This window comes from Manis pentadactyla, chromosome 9 (assembly GCF_030020395.1).
Source record: "Manis pentadactyla isolate mManPen7 chromosome 9, mManPen7.hap1, whole genome shotgun sequence".
Lineage (NCBI taxonomy): Eukaryota > Metazoa > Chordata > Mammalia > Pholidota > Manidae > Manis > Manis pentadactyla.
The window spans coordinates 105,335,514-105,356,873 of record NC_080027.1 but is presented as its reverse complement, the minus strand read 5'-3'; the positions used below and the strand labels follow the sequence as shown (position 1 = coordinate 105,356,873).

At 37.7% G+C, this 21,360-nt stretch overlaps 1 protein-coding gene across 2 annotated transcripts in view; it reads right to left on the bottom strand.

Moving 5' to 3' along the window:
* Nucleotides 1-21,360, bottom strand: part of PAPPA2 (pappalysin 2) — a 264,631-nt gene that overhangs the window by 128,916 nt on the left and 114,355 nt on the right. For both annotated transcript variants that reach the window (XM_057507904.1, XM_036916746.2), the window contains 5 exons: nt 19,794-20,283; nt 16,703-16,831; nt 13,223-13,314; nt 8,176-8,369; nt 6,159-6,305 (listed from right to left, as the gene is read on the bottom strand). In XM_057507904.1, the coding sequence (XP_057363887.1) occupies nt 6,159-6,305; nt 8,176-8,369; nt 13,223-13,314; nt 16,703-16,831; nt 19,794-20,283 (1,052 nt within the window). The remainder of the gene's footprint in view (nt 1-6,158; nt 6,306-8,175; nt 8,370-13,222; nt 13,315-16,702; nt 16,832-19,793; nt 20,284-21,360) is intronic.

The following is a 21,360-nucleotide window of genomic DNA, read 5'->3' as shown; positions in this document are numbered from 1 at the left end:
AAGATTAGGAAAAAACAAGGAGAGACAAGTTTACCTCAGTAAATGTGGACTAAAATGATAGAAATTTTGTTGGGCAAATAGCATTTTACTAAACAAAGGATTTTGGAAAGATATTTTCAAGGCTAATGTTTTCCAGTATAGTTGTTTCTCACTTGTGAAATAAATTTGTCTCTGATCCACTGCATACAAGTCATATTTGTGCATCAAATCAAGATTAAAGTGAACTAATAGGAATAATAAAGAGTCAGAAATCCTGCAGTCCTCAGAAAACTTGGGAAAAAATCCAACCAACTTATTTTTAAAAACCACTTCCTCATTTATTCAGTATTATGTGGATTTATGAAAACTAAATTTTCTTAATAGAGTTTACATGTTAACTTTCAATGGTATTACTGGTTTTTTTTTTTCTTTCACAAAGACTCCTCCTCCTAGATCATTTGCAGTACAACAGGATAGAAACCTAAGATATACATGGCAACTAACTAATTAACATATATGAAAAGAATTCCAGTTGGAGATTTCTTATTAGAGCTGTGATGAAATAGTTTACAGTAGAGCAAACACTTTTGACAAGAATAATTATAAAATATGAATAAAGCTAAAAACATTTTTTTGAAAGCATTTGAGAGCAAACAAAGCAATCAGGGCAGAAGAGACTCAAAGAGAAAGAAATCGCATTGGAGAGAACATGATATTCTGTGACACATTTGACATTTAAGGGGCTTTTCAGATTCTGAGCTCTGCAGAACAGGATTATCAGAGGCTAGGCAAAAATTGCCAGGCAAGAGGCCAAAAAGCTAAGCACACCTTTGGCAAACATATACCACTGAGGAAATACAAACTGTACTTTAGAGACTATCAAGGAGGAGGGCCCAATCCACACTTTCAGCTGAAACTCCGAAGGGCTATGCCTTAGGCAAAGGAGAAAAATTAAATTTATCAGAACTCACTAAGATAGAAATACAAGTTTGAGCCTTCTTAATTACTGACTGGATTAAGGTGCTCTTTCCCAAATCTTTTTACATGTTTAAAAACAGTAAATAAATCATCTTGAAAGGAAGATACATTAGCCAGAGCTCTACAATTTATTTAGTACCTGATATTCAGTTAAAACTTTTTTCAGTATGATAGTAGACAAGCCTAAACGAATGCCTGTAAAGACAAAATAGTCAATAGAAACCAGACCTCAGGTTACCAAGATATTGGTATTATCAGTCACAGACTTTAAAATAATTGTGATTAATATATATTTTAAAATAGACTATAGGAGAGAGAATTTTTTTAATGAGGATTTAATTAGACTATAGGATGGAGAATTTAAAAAATAGATATTCTAGAATTAAAAATGCAATAACTGAAATTAATAATTTAATAAACAGTTTAACAGGCAACTATATGTAGTAAAAGTTGGGTAGTGAAACAGAAGATACGTCAGTATGAAATAACCATACTGTGGCATGGAAAAAAATGGGGATAAAAAACAGAAGAGAGAGAAAAGGGACAAAAGATATACAACAAAAAGATATAATGTATATGTACTTGGTGTCCAAGACAAAGAAAAAGTATAAATGAGCAAGTAAAGACATTAAGCCACAGAAGTATTCTTAGAAATAAAGAGAGACATTTCCTAATGTTAATAGAGATAATCCAACAGGAGGATGCACAAATTCCAAAATTATATACTGACAGTCCTCATTTTACATGGTTCCCATACACACAAATACCAATAACGACAATTTAGTTATATAACATGAGTCCCAACAACATGATTCACATTTCAGTTAGCACAATATATTAATTGTAACTGCAGAAAGCACAAACTTCAAGAGTAGTTCTTCAACCCACAAACCACCATGTAAATCACAAATGCAAATCGTAATCAGTGACCAATTGCATCACTTTTTTCAAAGTATTTTTATCACTGTGTATCTGTTACTCAGTTCATGCAGAGACCAGAAGGTGTGTAGTTGTACTGCCTCCTCATCTCTCAGCGATAAACCCACGTGACATTTGACAAAAATGGATAATCAAAAGAGGGAATTGGCCAAAAAGGATGAAAGTGCAGCAAAGAAACAAAACTGATAATGCTGGAGAAGTTTGAATTAAAGGCAAATAGAGTTGCAGGAGAAATATCTGCCTGTTGGGAATGGATGGTGTTGCTATTTGCAAGACTGTAGCTATGAAGCCAGAGGAGCTTAGTGAAAGTGGAATTATCAACAAAAATGAGAGAAGCGGTTGTGACAGAAAGGATGATGTCTCAGAGGAAGTGAGAGCAAGGAAAAATTCATATTAAAAGAAATCTCAGAGATAGTTCATAACTTTCAAAGTACAAGGGATGGAATGTTAGAAGCTGACCTAAACGAGAAAGGAATAGGACAATTCACAGAGGCATAGGAAAACTGGCTGCTTTGTAAATGTAGGTCATATGATGAAAATAAAAAAGGCAAGCACTGTTCAAACCACTCTTGGCAACTTTTTTACAATGAAATGAAACACCTTAATTCTCTATGTTTCTAAGGTTTTATATTACAGTAAACTAAATAAATATCAGTTTTATTACTTTAAAAGTTTCCCTTCACATGTATTGCTAAAAATGGGTTTTTAATATTGTGACAAAAATTTTAACAGGTCAGGCAAAAATTGTAATTTTTCTCATTGGATATTAAGTTTGCTTTGCACAGGTTCAGTCTGCATGAGCATTTTGTGGTTCTACACTATCATACAAAGTGAGAATTGACAGTGTATTTAATAATATAGCTTCAGAATATATAAATAAAAACTGACAAAAACAAAGAAGAAACAGACAAATACAAGATTATAGGGGGAGAGTCTAACACTTACGCTTGATAACTGATGGAACTATTACACAAAATACTGAGAAAAAAATATGTATATATCCAATGTGTATATATGTTATATGGGAAATTTCAACAATAAGATAGATGAACTTGATCTATCTTAAACATATAGAATGTTCTATCCAACAATTTCAGACTACATATTCCTTTCAGAGTACATGTAACATTTACCAATATTGATCATATGCTGGTCCCTAACTCAAGGTCAGCAAGGATTAAAACCAGACAGAATATACTCTTTGATTACAGAAAACTCTAGCTATGAATTAAAAAACAAAAGGTAATCTAGAAAATCCACAAATATTTGGAAATTAAACAGGACACATATATTAATTAGGGGTCAAAAAAATCAAATGAAAACTTAACAAACATACATTTGAACAAATGATGGTAAAACCAAGACATGTGAAACTTGCAGGATGTTTGCTGAAATCATAGTTACAAGGAAACTTATGGCCTTAGTGCATATATTTTAAGAAAAAAGAGAAGCTAAAAATGGTCTTAGTGTCATCTCAAGTTAATAGAAAAAAGAACAAATAAAATGTAAAATAAAATGTGTGTTCTTATTTTCATTATTTCCTTTCTTTTATATGTGTGTGTGTATATATATAATATTATATACTCCTTATAAATATGTACAAATATATATATATGTACACACACACAAATATATGCACATACATTTTTTGGTTGGTTCTACAGAAAGATTAATAAAATTGTTAAGTCTTTAGCAAGTCAGGGCAAAAAAAGTAAAAGAAAAATAACAATATCAAGAATAAAAAAATTCCTAGAGGTCATGGAAATATTACAAAGAAAATAGAACATTATGAAAAACTTTATCCCAATAAATTCAAAATTTTAAGAAAAAAATGTATAAATTGCTTGAAAACCCAAGTTACCAAAATTGATCTAATAAGAAATAGAAAGCCCAAGTTCTTCTTTGTTTTAAAATTTTAACTCAAAGAAACATTTTTTCTCAAAGAAAACATCAGCCTCAGATAGCTTCACTGATGAATAACCCCCAAATTAGCACAACCTTATACAAAATAATTCTGGAGAACTGGGGGAAAATTAAAAAAAACTTATTTTAGGAGTCAAGTTAACCTTCATCATAAAATATGACAAGAGAGTAAAGAAAAGAAAATTAGGAGTCGAGCTTTTATGAACTTAAATGAGAAAACACTTAAAGTATTCACAAACAGGACCTAAAACTATTGATGAAGGATTATATATCACCTCCAAGACATAATTTTTTTTCAGGTATGTAAGGTTGATTTAACATTTAAATGTTTATTAATGTAAGTTAAGACTGAACAAAGGGGAAAATAATATGATCATGTCAATGGATGCTGAGAAAGTGTTTGATTAAAGTGAACTCCTTTTCTCAGAGAACTATAAAATATTGAGAGAAAAGGAAGATACAAGTATCTGAAAGAATATATTAGAAGACTCAGTGTCTTAAAGAGAAAACTCTCCTAAAATTGTCTTATAGATTCATGGAAATCCCAGTCAAAATTGCATCTGGCTGTTTAGTCATTTGTATTTTCCATGTGTGGAAATGGAAGTTGATTCTAAATTTGTATAGAAATTCAAAGGGCCAAGAATAGCTAAAACAATCTGGAAAGGGAGAAACAGAGTTTTAGGACTTACACTATCTGATTTTAAGACTCACCAAAAATGTACAGTAATTAAGAGCATAATATCAATTCAAGAATATACAGAGCAGTAGAACAAACTCAATAAACAGACCTCCACATAGCTTTGCCAGTTGCTTTTTGACAAAGGTGACAGTGCAACACAGAAGGGAAAAGAACATTTTAGTTTGAAGAGGATGGTTCTAGATCTATTCCATATCCATAGGGGAAAACATTATTGATTCGTACCTCACAGAATATACAAAAACTTCAAATGGACTGTAGTCCTACCTATGAAAGGCAAACAATAGCATTTCTAGAAGATCACAGAGGAAAGTGTATCTTTGTAAGAGGCAAAGGTTTCTTAATACAGTACAGGAAAGGCACTAACCACAAAAGATAAACTGGACTTCAGTAAAATTTAGAGCTTCTGTTCATCTAAAGATACTTTTAAGAGCAAAAAAAAAAATGTAAGCCATGTAGCATTGGAAAATATTAAATAATATAGAACTGAAAAAGGATTATATTCAGAAAAATGTAAAGAAATCATATAAATTAAGAAGAAAATGACAAACAATCCAATATAGAACTGGGCAAAAGACTTGAATATGTCCTTCAGAAAAAAAAAAGAAAAAGCATGTACAAATGGCCAATATATCTATAAAAGACTGCCAATTTCATTAGTTAACATGTAAATGCAAATTGAAACTACAGGGGTGATATCGGTACATAATCAACAGAATATCTAAAATAAAGACTTAAAAACACCAAGTGGAGACAAAAATATAAAGCGACTGGAATACTCATAAGCCTCTGGTGGGAGTACAAATTAGTACAACCACTATGGAAATTTTTTTGGGATTGCCTACTAAAGCTGGTTATCTGCCTGCCTATAATCTAGCAATTCCAAATATACCCAACTGCTTACATACATTCGCCAAAAGAAAGGTACAGAAATGTTTATAGCAGAACTATGTGTAATACCATAATAGAGAAAAAACTGGGAATAATCCAAATTCTCATCAATATGAACATTGGATAAATAAATTGGTATATATTCACATACTGGAATGCCACATAGCAATGAAAATGAGCACTGCTCCTAAGTGAAGTAGTGTGGATGAATCCCACAAATAGGATGCTGAGTAAGAACCAGACATGAAAAGTATATGTTGTAAAGTTTTTCACATAAAATTCAAAAACCTGCAAAACTAATCTATGATGATGAAAGTAAAAATAGTAGATACCTCTGTGGCATCCTAACTGAGAAAGGGAATGAGAGAGGCCTTTGGCGGGGTGATGTCAATGCTCTTTCTTGATCTGTGTGGTAGTTAGAGAGGATGTTCACTTTGTGAAAATTCATTAACCTGTGCATTTCTCAGTTTTGCACTTTTCTGTGTGTTTGTTATACTTTGATAAACTGATTACTTCTAAGAATGTCCAAAATTCAAAAAGAGGTGAAAATAAATGCAAAAATACAAAAACTTTGAGATAACTAAAGGAAGTTTCCTGATAAGCCATTCCAAAGCATCATTTTACACACACAGACACACACACACACACAGACACACACACACACACACACACACACACACACACAGACACACACACACTCACACTTTGTCCATGGCCTTTGAAAAAAAAAAACAGCATCTGGACCACTTACTTTGAGCCAAATCTCATCCTCTCTCTGCAGGCTACCTTCTGGCTGCTCACACCCTTCATCCTGAGGTCTCTTTCCACTGGTGACACAGGGAAACCAGCCAGTAAGAGGATGGTGCTCTGGCAAATCCGGATGGTATGATGTGCAAATCTGAAATGGCAATTTCAACCAACAGCTAAATGTGGAGCAAAGACAATGAAACTCCCCAGCTCAAAACCACGTCTCCTTCTTGCTCAGCGCCTAATGATGGAATTACTGGCATAAAACTTTCCTCACTGTGGAGTGTTTTGGTGCTCTCTGCTAGCCTCAAGATAAAACATACATGACGACTCTCTGTCCACTGTAAACCCAGGGATCTTGCCCGGAGAATAGTCCTGACACATTTCAGGCAACTGTTCTCAGGATTAGCCATGGAAGTCTGTCCAGGGTGATAGTGAGATCCTTACTATGCAGGATTCACTGGTCCCAGGGGTGGGACTAGTGAGTCAGGGAACCACTGAGCGTTCGGCTGGGTAAAGGAGCCAGGGAACAGAAACTCCAGGAAATCTCCAGAAACTTCACTTAGGGAAGACAGACAGGCTAGACCAAAAGCTGTTCATAGAGTTGTCACTAAGAATCTCCCAACTTTCCTGGCTTCCTGTCATTGGGCACCAGGACTTTTGCAAAAGATGCCAGACCCAGCTGAAGGAGTGTGGCAGACATAGCTAGTTGCCTATCCATATCCATTTCCTCTTAATTTTTATTAACAAACTCCAATTTTGCTAAAGGTGACAGTGTGCCCAGTTATAAATGCTCATTTCCTCAGGATCCCTTGTAACTAATGATGATGAAATTACCTGGATCTGACCAGTGAGTTGTTGGTACAAGTCTACAGTGTTGAACTTCCAGAAAAACTGATTTTCCCAATAAAAAAGATAAGACTCAGCTAGCGTCTACCTATTTCCCTTTGACCTTCTCCTTTCCTCCTGCTTCAAATACTGACTTCAGTATAGTTGAAGTCAGAGGGGCAGCAGTTACTTTATGAGCACAAGGAAAACTTCAAGCCAAGGACAGAAAGAGCTGGAATCCAGAAGATATCTAGGTTCTTGAGTTCCTTGAGTTGGAGCACCAACCTTGACTGATTTCTCCACTTCTTGGGGATGTTTCCTCAAGACTAAAATTTAATTATTTCATCCTGTCCTAAAACACCTAGAAAGCAAAATCACACTTGTTTTGAAAAGATTATATTGCTTGTTGTTATGACGAATAGAAGAGTTTATCTGCCAATGGAAGCCTCTGGAATACTATCCAAAAACTGAAGTCCTTAATATTCTTTCTGGTATTCAACTATAATTTGTAGACGTCAGTCCTCAGAGTCCTCCGAGGCTCTCCTATTAACTTAGGTAGATATCACAGAAAATTGTATACCTGAGGATTTGTTTTTAGTACAAACTCTAGATTTTGTTGAATAATAATTCTTTAAGTCAGATTATACTTGGATCTTTAATGTGCATTTTAAACTTCATTTAATCCATGTAATAAACCACTGAGTTAAACACAAAAGGTACTGCTATACCCACTTTACATGTGAGAAAATTGGGGTCCCAGAGATGTTAAGTGACTTGTCAAGCGTCACTTAGTCATAATACTAGTAATACTGGTGGATCCAGTAGTGTAATCCAGGCATTCTGACTCCTCACTGCTGTTCCTTCTTCTTTTAAAATAAATTATCCTGAATGTAAAGCCCAAGTATGATTTCTGATATATGTACTTTGAAGATTCACTCCGAGATGCTGTTGTACACCTTAAAATTAGCTATTGCATAGTCAAAGGCTCCTAGCCAAAGCTAGCGAGAGTAACTTGGATGAAAGTAGGGGACAACATTTGGTTTAGAAATTTTTCATTCAATTTTATCTTACGCTGAGTTCAGTAAGGACTAAATTTGATGTCAAAGTCAGGAGAAAAACATAAGCTTCCATTAAGTATCTTGGGGAGTCACTTCAAAATTTTGCTCACACTTTATTCCCCTGGCTTAACTTACCATGGAATGAGGTTCTCCAGTGACCAAGGAAACAGGACACTTCTTCTGGTCTTCGTGAGAGGAGTATGCTTGGGCAGCCCACTGATCCGTGTACCCTTTGGGAGTGTAGAGGCCACAGTCTACAATGCTGGTTTCCTTCTCAAAAGGCTCACACACCCCATCTCCCTCATAGATGTAGCACAGGCTTGGCTCCCCTGCCAAGAAACATATTGTATGACATTTGAAAAAGTGTTTTTATACATGTCATGAAAAATAATCACTTTTTTTTCTCCAGCCTGCTGAAGAGAATCCTGTAATTGCCGGCCAGTCTCATGCCTACCCAAATGTGCAGACCACACACACACACCCCTAAAGAAGGATTCTTTTCATGGGGACAGTGGTAAAATCCATTTATATGATAAAAAGTATAGAAAAGGGTGGGACTGGGGGGAGAAAGAAGAGGGAGAAAAGAAGCAGCTGCAGGCTGGATGCAGAAAGTTTAAGAAATCATTAAGCAAGATACTTAAGAGAAGCTGGGGATGTAAGAGAAGTAGGTAAATGAAAGGAATTTAAATAAATGGTATGATGCATTATATACTTGGATCTCCTTCATCATTTTTGAAATATTAAAGTATTTGAGGGATTTGTTTTCAATTACTTTTTGCTGATGAATTGCATTTCTTCAGCTAACTGCACCACTGCTCTAAATGGACAATATGGGCTCCAGATTTATAAGGGTTAGATACGTACTATTTCTTTTAGTTGTACACCACACGTGAGGTATGTATTTTTCATTTGTTTCGTAAATAGGAAACCTGAGTCTCAGTGATTTTAAGTGACTTGCCAAAGGTCCCTTGATACATAAGCAATAGAGCTTGGATTTGAGCCAAGCTTACAGAAAGCAGGTTTGGTGGCTGTCATTCCACAGTGCCTCAGGCTGAGACAGAGGGACTGTCTTTAACAGCAAACAAATGAGAAATGAATGTGAAAGAAAAACCTGTTGAAGCTGTAAAGCAAGTTCATGTTCTCTGGACCAGTTCCATACTTGCTCATAGGATAACTCCCACTAAATGAATAATGCTAACTAGAAATATGTAAACTAGCTTTCTTCAAATGTGGAAAGCTGAGATACAGTTACAAAGCCATTTCTAAAGTGCTATAGAATGTTCTTCCAAAATGTCAGGAAAATTAATATAAGTAGTACAATTCTAATATTCCACTTCTACTTAAAATAATAAGACTTGTTTTTACACCATATACAAAAACAAACTCAAAATGGGCTTAAGACCTAAATGTAAGACTGGAAACCATAAAAATCCTAGAAGAGAATATAGGCAGTAAGGTTTTAGACATTGGTGTGAACAATGAATTTTTGGATCTGTCTCCTCAGGCAAGGGGAAAAATTAAAAACAAAAGCAAACATAAGTGGGACCACATCAAAGTAAAAAGCTTTCACATAATGAAGGCAACCATCAACAAAAAGGTAGCCTACTGGGAGAAGGTGTTTGCAAATTATATATCTGGCAAGGGGTTAATATCCAAAATATATGAAGGACTCACACAAGTCAATATTAAAAAACAAACAGTCCAATTAAAAAACAGGCGGAGGATCTGAATAGACATTTCTCCAAAGAAAACATACAAATGGCCAAGAGACACATGAAAAGATGCTCATCACTAATCATCAGGAAAATGCAAATCAAAACAACCATGAGGTATCACCTCACACCAGTCAGAATGGGTATTATCAAAAAGACAAGAAACAACAAGTGTTGGTGACGATATTGAGAAAAGGAAAACCTCATGCGTAATTGGTGGTAATGCAATATAGTGCAGCTACTATGGAGGTTCCACAAAAAATTAAAAATAGAACTCGATGTGAACCAGTGGTTCTGCTTCTGCTTATTTATCTGAAGAAAACTAAATCACTAATTTGAAGAGCTGTACATGCCCCTATGCTCGTTGCAGCATTATTTATAATAGCCAAGATATGGAAGCTACCTAAGTATCCACTGATGGATGAAAGGATAAAGAAGCTGTGGCATATAATATAGATTGAAGTATTACTCAGCCATAGAAAAGAAAGAAATCTTGCCATTTGTGACAGCATGAATGGACTTAGAGGATATTATGCTCAGTGACATAAGTCAGGCAGAGACAGACAAATACTATATGATTTTATTTATATGTGGAGTCTAAAAAACAAAAAAAAAGAAAAAACAAAACAAACAGATTCATAAATACCAAGAATAATCTGGTGGTTGCCAAAGGGCAGAAGGTAGGGGATTGGGTAAAGTAGGGGAAGGGGATTAAAAAGTATAAGCTTCCTTATAAGGGGATAAGGGGATGCAAAAAACAGCTTAAATAGCATAATATTATAACAACTTCTTATGGTGATAGATAGTAGCTAAATTTATGGTGATAATCACTTCATAGTGTACATGAAGTTGAAATACCGTATTGTACACCTGAAACTAATATAATATTGTACAACTACATATCAATAAAAAGTAAAAATAGGGCATGAAAATAAGACCAAGACTTCAAAATAATTTAACACATAGGTACACATCCAATAACATCATTACTAAACCTTACTGTTAGTATACCATTCTTTTTATTTTTAATTCTTCACAGCAATACCACTAGCTGTTGCAGTAAATTTTCAGCTGCTTATCAACATGTAGTTACTAATTATTTTCCTTCATAATTTCTGCAAGTCTAAGACCCTTTTGTGGTAAATCTATCTGTGCTTGCCAGGAATGAGCCACTGTTCTTAGGACTGGGTTCTAATCCATTTTTGGGTTTTAAATGTCTGCATTCTATCAAACCCATGGCCTTCCCAAATCAGCTCCCCCAAGCCAATAGATGTATATTTTGAATGACTCTCCCATGATAATTTCCCTCTTTCTGTCTCTCTCTAATATATATGTATATAAATATACATATGTGTTTACATACATAAATATGTATATTTATATGTATATTATATATATTTTTTATAATATGTATTTTATAATGTGTATATTGTTTGTAACATATAAATGCTTTACTTTTCTATTTATAATCCACTGATTGCTTCCTGCTTCATCTCTATTTTTTTGTTTTACCACAGACTTAAAATTTTTACCTGTTTTTTCAACTCCATCTACAAATAATAAACCACTTTTAAAACACATTTCACAATGGCTCCTTCAAACCCAGTCTTTTGAGAAGTAATGAAATTGAACTATATGCTTAGCATACTATGAATTTATTATTCATTGAAACAGATGTGTAACTGTGGAATAGATCATTTTAACTTTACCCTGTAAATTTAAAATAATTTAGATATAGTCTTACTCAGCTGGAGGCTAAGGAAATATAAGCCAAATGTAATGGGATCAAATGGGATAGAAACAAAGCAAAAGCAAGGTTTGCTTTTGTTAAATAAGACTTGAACTCCACTGGAGAAAGCACCATGTTTGGAGAATATTTGTAAGTGTGTGTGTGTGTGTGTGTGTGTGTGTGTGTGTGTGTGTTTTCAGTATGAACTCACTGTGTGCTACTAAAAAGAAATGATGCAAACAGAGGCGGTATTAACAAATACTTGTGTACAGAAGAGGGAAGGTAATTGGTTCAGTGTATTCTGCATGGCCAGACCACAACTAGGGTATTGAATTCCTTTCTGGGCATTGAACACATAAAGCATGCCAGGTTAGGGTAAATAGGAAAGAGTCTGGAAACCTAATCACATGAGGGGATGTTTGGATTGGAAAGGGGAATAATAGGGAGGCATTTCAAATATCTGAATGGTAGTCAAATAAAACAGAAAAAAATCACCTGTAGTTTCATAGCAAGGAAAAAGCACTTGATTAAGTATTAAGAAAGCTCAGTTCCAGTGCTGGCTTTGCAAAGACCTCATTGTATGCCCATGGATGAGTCAGTAAAATCTTCTGAGCCTCAGTTTCCAACAGAAAAGGGGAGAAGAATTTTATAACAGATGAAGTCATTTTTAAACAGAATGGTCTGTTTCAAGGTGCATTCTTCACTGCTAGAACTGTGTAAGCAGAAGCCAGAGGCCTATCTTTCAAGAACTGGTAGAAGAGATTCCTGTAAGAAAGGAACTTGGATTCTAAGTCACTGCTAGACTATATACATGAATAATAGGGTCCCTAATAGACTCATGGTATACGGTGGGCACTGCATAGATTTTGTTAGATGGATGGATGGATGGTTGGAAGACTACTAAGATTCTGTAATTTTGTGATTCTGCTCTAGAGAGCAGGGGCATTTGTGTGTTCTGTACAGTATATAGCACCTTAATAAATTCTATATAATTATAATCATATTCTATTCTACCTTGAAATTTAGACACAATAAAATAATTTTAAATGCACTGCTTTTTAAAATAACTTTGATGAGTGGTTATGTTCCACAGAATCACTGCAATGTATGCAGATGAGAATGTAGAAACAATTTATATCTAAGAAGCCTATTGATAATGCTTTATTAAGAATTGGGAGAAGTGCCCTGGATGGCCTTTTTGTGTGGCAAGAGGTTAGATTTAAAGCCACCTAGTAATAATTTTTTACCAGTGATTCTCTCCAGGATTAAGAAATATATGACCTTCTGTCATCCTTCATGATCTTATCTGTTAAATATCTTGCACTCCTTTTTGCTTAGAATGTTTCCTTCCCTAATATTTTAAGTAGCATCTGTATGATTGTACTACTTAGCTGACAGTTTTATGTTAGACACGAGGTCCCAAGAGTAATCTGCGGTAACATTGATCGAGGAGGCAGTATAATCTAGTGGTTTAACAACTAGATGCTGGAGGCTTACTTCTTAGCTAAAATCCTGACATCACCATCTCTAGCTGTGTAAGAGAAAAACAAGTTATTTAAGTCCTCTGTGCTTCAGTTCAAATACAAGGATTAGTGCCTGGCACATAATAGACACATCAAATGTTACTGTTATTATTATCACTAAGCTATATGTATACAGGATATCAAAACCTCACAAAAACAAGATGCAGAGACACCTTCAAAAATAGGACATAAGCCTAGTTGGTTGCTCCTAAACTCACCTACACAGTTGAAGCCTTCCTCCAGCTCACATGCCCTTGAGCAGCCATCTCCACTCAAAAGGTCTCCATCATCACACTCTTCTCCCAGGCTCCTAGAAGGTAAAAGTACACATACATACATACGTATATACATACATATGGTTTTTCTTGTTGAGTTACTATCATATAAAATTCTTAACACTCCTTATTATATATTGAAAAATGCAGGCTGTAGAAAAGTAGAAGCTAAGTGAATGTTTTAACAGAAAAAGTAGTTTATGGCTCAGAAACATCTAGAAGGGCCCTGAGGACCCTAGCATTGTTTCTGGTAATGGTTTTATGCTAGAAAAGGCCTACTAGCTCTGTAATGAAGAGTCTTAGAAATAGCTGATTTGGTAAGGAGGAAACTTGCCTGTCTGTGTGTTTTTTTTCTATTCATTTTTATCTGATACTGCTTTATATTGTCACTGTTTTGCTCTATGTAAATGCAGTGGTTGTTAAAGTTAGTATTTTTGTGGCACTGAAATCTCCTGCTTATATACCAAGAGACTCAGCAGCAGATTGCTGCCTTCTCTCAGGCCCAGGGGCAACCTAAAGCTCAGGCAGGTCTTTGTCCTTACTCCCTACTACCACCTGGTGGCAGCTAGCACATATTGCAGGAGAGAAATAAACACTGGGAGAAGAAAAACCCCATTTTTGTTTTGAACATCAAATGCTGATTGATGACAACTTGGATTGAGGTGGAGGAATTACTTTAGAGTGAGGAGTACATGAAGCATATGTTATGGGAACAAAATGAATAAACCTGAGTTGAAGCCCCTTTGAAAGAAATACGATTTGGCTATTATAATATAGATTGGGGGTTACCATTTTTTTTCTCCTTGACTTTTTCACCCACGAGGTAGATAAAGGGTTTGGGAATGCTAAAGTGTTATCAGACCCAGGACATCACTAACAGCTCTAACCATTGTTTAAAGTATACCCCAATACAGGGATAGAGTAAAGATTGAATCATTAGATATAAAAATTGTTTTAAGCAGAATTAAAAGTATGCTATAAATGCAATTATATGATAATTATGTTTTAAATGGTAAGCTGTAATTGGGGAAGGGATAAGAGACATGGAAAACAACCTAATTGAAGAAATTAAGGAAACCACAAATTCATTTTCATTTTGAAGATAATCTACAAAATATAAGCTGATTGTGTGTCATCTCATGCATTGCTACCCAGTAGAAATACAATGAAAGTCTTTCATATAATCTTCAATTTTCTAGTAGAGACCACATTTAAAAAGTAAAAAGAAACAGGTGAATTTAGTTTTAATAATATATTTCATCTAACCCAATACATCCAAAATGTTATAATTTCATTAAGTAATCAGTATTAAAGTTATTAGTGAGGTATGCTACATTTTTTCTTTGCATACTTGGGCTTTGAAATCTTATATGTATATGTTCCACTTACACCACATCTCAATTCAAACACTTGATCTGTACTTAGATTTCATAAACTCAAGGGTGAGAAAGTAGATTCACCTACCCAAGTTGTTCCAAATATACTGAAATGTTTTCTGAGAACTGAATCATTTCAGCTTTTAAGTTAAATTTAAATTACTTAAATAAAATTCCATTTCTTAGTTGCACATTTCAAAGGCTCAACTGTCACATGGGGCTGGTGGCTCCCACACTGAACAGCGAAGATTGAGATGATCGACTTCTAAATGAATACTGCTCCTAACTTCAGGGCCTCCGCTGGGCTTGTGCTGATAGTCGTATTGACAAGTTTTGACCAAAGTGATAACTTCAGCTTTTAATAAAAATGTTAAAACTAGAGTCTGAGGATGACTTCTTGGGGATCTGAGATTCCCTTCGAATGAATTTACACATTACTGAAGTGTTAAACAGTGGATTCGATCATTTATATTCTTGTTTCATGTGTAACAGAGTGCCTTGACCTGAGATGAAACAGCATTTCAGAGATATCTTCCCACTGGATGGTAGAACAAAGTATGACTCTTTACAGAGAGGGAATACAGGCAAAAGTTTAAAGGACCATTTTGATAAGAAACCTCATGAGTCCCAGGAACCCAGCAGGTACTGCCTCAGATGGAGCTGCCTCAAGGCAAAACCAAGTTAGGAGGAGGGTCTGTCACCTCCTTCTGCCCCAGACTCCAGGCAGATGTGGCATCCTGCAACCTCAATGGTGGCTATCATCACAGAACTCCTATAGGAGACGCTCTGGCATTTGTTTTGTTCAAGGAGGGCTCTGCCTGGGTAACGGTAGTAACCAAGCTCCTCGAACATCTCATGTGGTGGGCAGCAGACTTCAAAAGAGGCAGCCAGAACAGGAAACACAATGACAGCAGCCATATTTATTCTGTGCACATGTGAGGCATCCCTGGCGGGTGGGGGGAATCTGAGCTGGAGCAGGGGAGGCAGCAAGCTGAGAATGAGTTAGGCAGGTGGCAGAAAACTAGCAAAACTGGGTAAAGTGACCTCAGGTAGCTCCGTGGAGGTTTGGAGACAAGTGTTTATGCTTCCATGTAAAGGCTCACACTGAAGCTGAAGGATCTGGGAAGGTTGAGAGGATAAGCAATGTTTAGTGACTCCTAAATGATGGGATGGGATCCCAAGAAAGGCTATAGAATTACTTTCTATTAAAGCTTCAAGACACAATATATTTTTACCTGCTCTGGGGAATTAAAGATAGGCTGACTTATTAGGATGCAGAATGTAAGACAAATCACAATGCCTTGTCTTTCAGCCCTGTACTCCTGACAGTTTTATGCATGTGACATGTTAGCTTACAGGAGCTTTGAGGATAGGTTAATATAGGGTGACCACTGAGACACAGGAGTTTTCAATGCTAAATTTGGGGAAGTCCCAGACAAACCAAAATGAATGAGTCCTCTAGGCTGATATCACAAAGGGCAACAGAAAAAATGACACAGCATGTTAGGAAACCAAAGGAGTCTAGTTCCATCTTCACCTAAGTGAAAATTACACTAGAGAATAGCTAAAAATTACACTGTAGTCAAGTCTTCCAGGGGTCAAATGCACAACTAAAGCTCAGATAGCTATACTGACTTTCCTCAGGTCACACAGCTAGTTAGTACAGGCCAGGCCACTGATCCAAAAGAAATGCTGACATCCTCTTGTGGCATCATTTCACAAGTAACCTTTGCCCCATGAATTCCCTCCCTGAATCACAGTCCAGCAGTTGTTCTCTGAAACCTTAAGGAAGTGCCCCACACTCAGCTCTGATATCTGAGTATTCTGGGGCGAGCTCTAAATAAAAGCAGGCCCCTCCTTAACAAAGCAAAGATGTGAGTGACCTCTCAAGATCACTGCTGGTCGTAGAGTTTGTTTCAGTACAAGAATCACACAGTGCCCTGCCCCTTCATTTCCAGAACAGATCAGACTGAAACTCTAGGCTGATGCTCCTGGTCATCAGGGCAAGGTGTCCCTATTTGCACATCCCCAAGCACACACCACTCACCTTGCCACCTTCCCATCTCCACAATAAGGAGCTCCGTGGATGTGGCTCAGAGGAGGCGAAGCTTCTCCCAGTTCTGCTCCAGCTCCAGCTCGAACTTGGTACCGATATATCTGCCCAGGTGTGACCTCCCTGTGGAAATCAATGGACTGTGACCACAACATCCAGAAGGTGAGACACGCCCTGGGGCCTTTGCAGATGATTTGCAGAGTTGAAAACAAATATGAGGATGTCAATCTTAAATATATGCTACGTTATTTGACACCAAGGCATATGGTCTTACCCAGCAGCAGAACGTCTGAAATCGTGTTCATTTCTGTATTTCCAGTACTCTGCATAGGGCATGTGCAATAACTGCTTATTCAATCAACCAACAGTCCTATACACTCTAGAAGGAAGGCATTTTAAGTGTATGTTTACCATATTATAAACAAAACAAAAAAATCCCCAACTATTGGAAAACTAGACTTCTGTATGTCAAAGCAATCAAGGAGAGGAAAGCTTCAGGGTTTGAGCTCAACAACGGTCTATGACTGACAGTTTTCTTGTCTCTCAAGAGAATTCTTGTTCTGAGGAGGCTGAATCCTTGGGATGAGAGGCAACTCCCTCCTCCCTCCCTTCATCACCATTTTGGAGATACAAGAAATTCCACAATTAGAAGTGCATTAGATTACTCCCCACCTCCAAACCTGTCAAAATGCACATATACCAGGAATGGACTTTAATAGTCGACACCAGAGATGAAAGGAGTTTATCACTCTCTCCAGGGCCCCAGCGCACTGATGAGGTAGAGAGCATGAGAGACTGAACATTTGGAAGGGGTAAGGGCCTAAGAGCAGAGCTTCTGATTCCAACACAAATCCTGCCCTCGTACTAATTTTGTCCAGCGTCTGTCCTAATTGGGAAACTACCGCCAAAGCCAATCTAGGACAGGAATGCCCTAGAGGACGGATCTCATGGGATTGTCAAGAGTGACCACCATACACCTTCTACCAAGACCCTCTTCAACTCAACCACAAAGCTCTATTCTCTCACTTGATGTTTCAACTAGCAAACAGGAAATATCGTAGGGTTTCAAAATCAACTTTAAAAACCTCTGAACAGGCTTTCAGTTATTTTAATGGGGAAGATACCTAAATATTAAAGCCTTTAAATTTCCAAATTAGCTCTCTTTAAGGAAGCAATCTTCTCATGAACGTGACAGTTATTTTAAAAGCAAAACAACTTTATATCCTCATCCATTCTGATGGCTTTACAGGGTGGTTTCTGTCAGACTTCTCATCCAGCCATGAATAAGTCTTGCTGTTCTGGGGCTGGGTAAGGATGGGCAGAAAGCATCAAAATATGTTTACATTCTGGGGGGGAAAATTCAGCAGCAGGTAGTCCCAACCTTTAATGGGCTGAATCTGTAAAGGCAGTAAGTCACTACAGGTGACTACAGGAAACTAAAGGTGACTCAGTCAGAAAATTCGATTTTAATCTTGAGTCGACTACCTACTAGCTCTGTTCAACCAAATTAGTCAAACCTTAGTTTTCTCATCTATAAAATGGGTTCTGTGTATAAATGTGTGTGTGTGCATGCACATGCGCATGTGTGTGTGCACATCTAGAGAACAATGTCATTTTGACTACCTAGAGAAGCTTGAAAGTGATTTTTTTTTCTTTCTGAATCCACCCCTTGATCTGTCCTCCTATTTACATTAGCATTTTGACCATTTCCCTGACCATTTCCCTGTCTCTAAGTTCTAATTCACAGAGAAAACATGGGAAGAGGAAATGTAAGAAAGCTCAAGGCACACATTTTTCTCCACTTTTTTGTAGCTGCTGTAGACTGCAAAATGGGCAGAAATCCCTCCCACCCCACTGCACACCCCTTGAGATGCGACTTTGCTATTCTTCTCACCAAAAGAGAGAGAGTCTATTTTGCCACCCCCTAAACCTGGAATTGGCCGTGTGAAGTCACACACTCTGGCCAGTGGAATGTTATCATGAGCAATATGAGCAGAGACTTGGAAAGTGGAAATGTCTGGGGGCTTGCCCTCCTGCTACTGGAAACCCACACCATGAGAACAAGCCCAGGTGAAGCCTGCTAGACAAGGACAGCTCATGTGGGAAGAGGATTTCGTCTTGGAGGCCTCGCCAGCCATCTTGGCTGGGCCTCCACAGTGTGCAGGGGTTGTTCCCAGCTGCAGAGCTCACGCCCAGCCAGTCCAGATGAGAACACCCAGCCAACCCACAGGATCATGAGAAACAGTGTTTGTTGTTTTAAAGCACTGTGTTTTATGATGATGTCTAATACAGCAAAAGCTAACCAACATAGCACCTCTGACAAAACATTCATTTCACCCTGAGTTCTGCCCTCCGGGCAATCTCCAAGGAAAATTATGAGGTGGGGAGAATTTTGCTTTGGAGACACCAACCTTCTACTCTGGACACTGCATATGTTTAAGCCAGTGATTTTATCCTAGTCTGTATCCCCCAGCACTGAGCACACAGTTCCTGGACCACAGCAGAGCTCACTAAATGTAGAAAGAACAGAAGAGAGAGAAAGAGGAGAGTTGAAAGAAAAGGAAAGAAAAAGGGAGAGAGGAGAGAAAGAGACAAAGAGGGAACCATGAAACACACACGAGAATGAGTCACAAAACTAACCACAGTGTCGGCAGGACCCTTGGCTTCTTTGCTTAGCTATGGAAGACTTGATTATAACCTTTAAATGTTATGAGCAGGTTATCCAAAAGTCACAGCAAGGAATCAGAAATTAAATTATGTCACCAGATAGGAGCATCTGACTCTGATCAACTTGTCTGTGACAATTACTTTTGGTCCAACTGAAACACCTTCTATACTAACCCCTTGTATCCATAATCATAATGATGGACCATCAGTCAGAACACCTGCTTGCTCCCTTCTGGGAAATATTTTTCGTCAGCTTAGATATGCCATGTTCAAATAAAATCCCCTCTGAGATTCTGGATATCTCTCCAACTAAGGTCATGTCAGAATGTAAAAAAAAAACGTGGAAGAAAGGAAACAAAACCCACGCCCAAAGCCCCAGAAAGCCCCATGGTGTAGAAAGCCCTACTACCCAACTCACACGTCAGTGAACTTCCTGTGAGGATGTGTCACCACCACTGGCAAGCCACTGGCAAATGGGGGCTCCCGGAGCACCTGGTACTGCACAGGTCTGCAGCCGGAGCACAGAGGGCTGTGGGGCTGAGACGTCAGCAGAGCTGCATCAATCTCCATCCGCTCATCCAAGGTGTAGACTTTCACCCCCAGGACCTTCCCATCCACGTGAAGTTTGATCGTGAGTGGGGTGTCACAGAAAGTGTGCAAGGGGCCCAGGTGCACAGACTCCTGGTGTTCCAACAAGATCTCAGTGTCAAAGAGTGCCTGGGAAGAGTCCATGGAGAGGTAGGTGACCCATAGGGTGAGGGTGTCAGCTTGGACCGGGTGCTGGAAGAACAGCTCCAGGCTGCAGCCTTCCACGGGACAGGGGACTGTCATGTTCATGTGGTACAGATGGAGTTCAGGACTCCAGGCCTGTAAGCTCGGCTCACAGGGCTGATCCACATCTGGAGGCCCTGAGGGAGATGAACAGAAAGAAAGATGCATCAGGAACCAACCATTAAAAGTGTGAAAATGAGTAGCCACATGAACAGCCAAAAAAAAGAATGAAGAAGAACTCTGAATTCTCACAGAAGTGGGTCAGGTCTTAAGTCCTACTGAGGACAAAGGTGTAACAATTCCAAAGTCTTATGTCTTGCTCCTTATCACCTCTACATGATGCCCTTGAACAAGAGAAGCCCATCAGGACATTGGACTGGAGCAACCTGATCGTAGGTGGAAACACAGAACTCATGCAGAGAGGGTAAGTCATGTCCTTAAAGAATCCTTGAGCAGAGGGGAATTATTTGTACTTAGTTTATTCATAATTGATGATAAATTAATGCTTCTGAAGTCCTGTATTATTTATTAATAAGGCCAGTGCATGGTTCAGACTGTCACTATATTCTAACTAGGCTCTTCACAAAACTCTTTCATCCCCTAAGATCATAACTCAGCAGTCCTTCCAATTGAAGGTTAGCCACACTTTAAAACGACAAACTGAAATTTCCATGTCAGTTCAGCTCATGTACCTCATACACATGCGGAGGTATATGTCGTCACTGCATGGAGGACACTGCCAGCAGGAAATAGAAGCACATACGCTTCAGTTGGAAAAAGAATGGAGATTCGGTAGCCAAGTAAAAATATAATGGAGAAAATAAATAGCACATATATCTTAAGGCCAGCTCTGTGGAAATAACCTGTGCAAGGTGATTTTCTTTTGTCTCACATGAGGGGGATTGAAGGAAAAGTGTTAAATGAGGAATTAGCAGAGCTAGGCTCTAATCGGCGCGGGGCTATTCGCTGTGACAGCAGCAGGTCTTTCCAAGCCTCAAATTCCTCATTTATAAAGTAAGTACCATTTAACCCCGGCCCTACTAGGTTAGTGAAGGAGATCTCTATGTTCCACAGAAACATCTGGAAAACTACATTTGCAAAAATTGGATATTTAGCCCTTCAGAATTTGGAAAATAAAAAAAAAATCCAAGCCCACAGGAAAGTAGTTTGAATGGACGTGTGTCTTACATCTTACTGTCCTTCCTGTTTTTTGC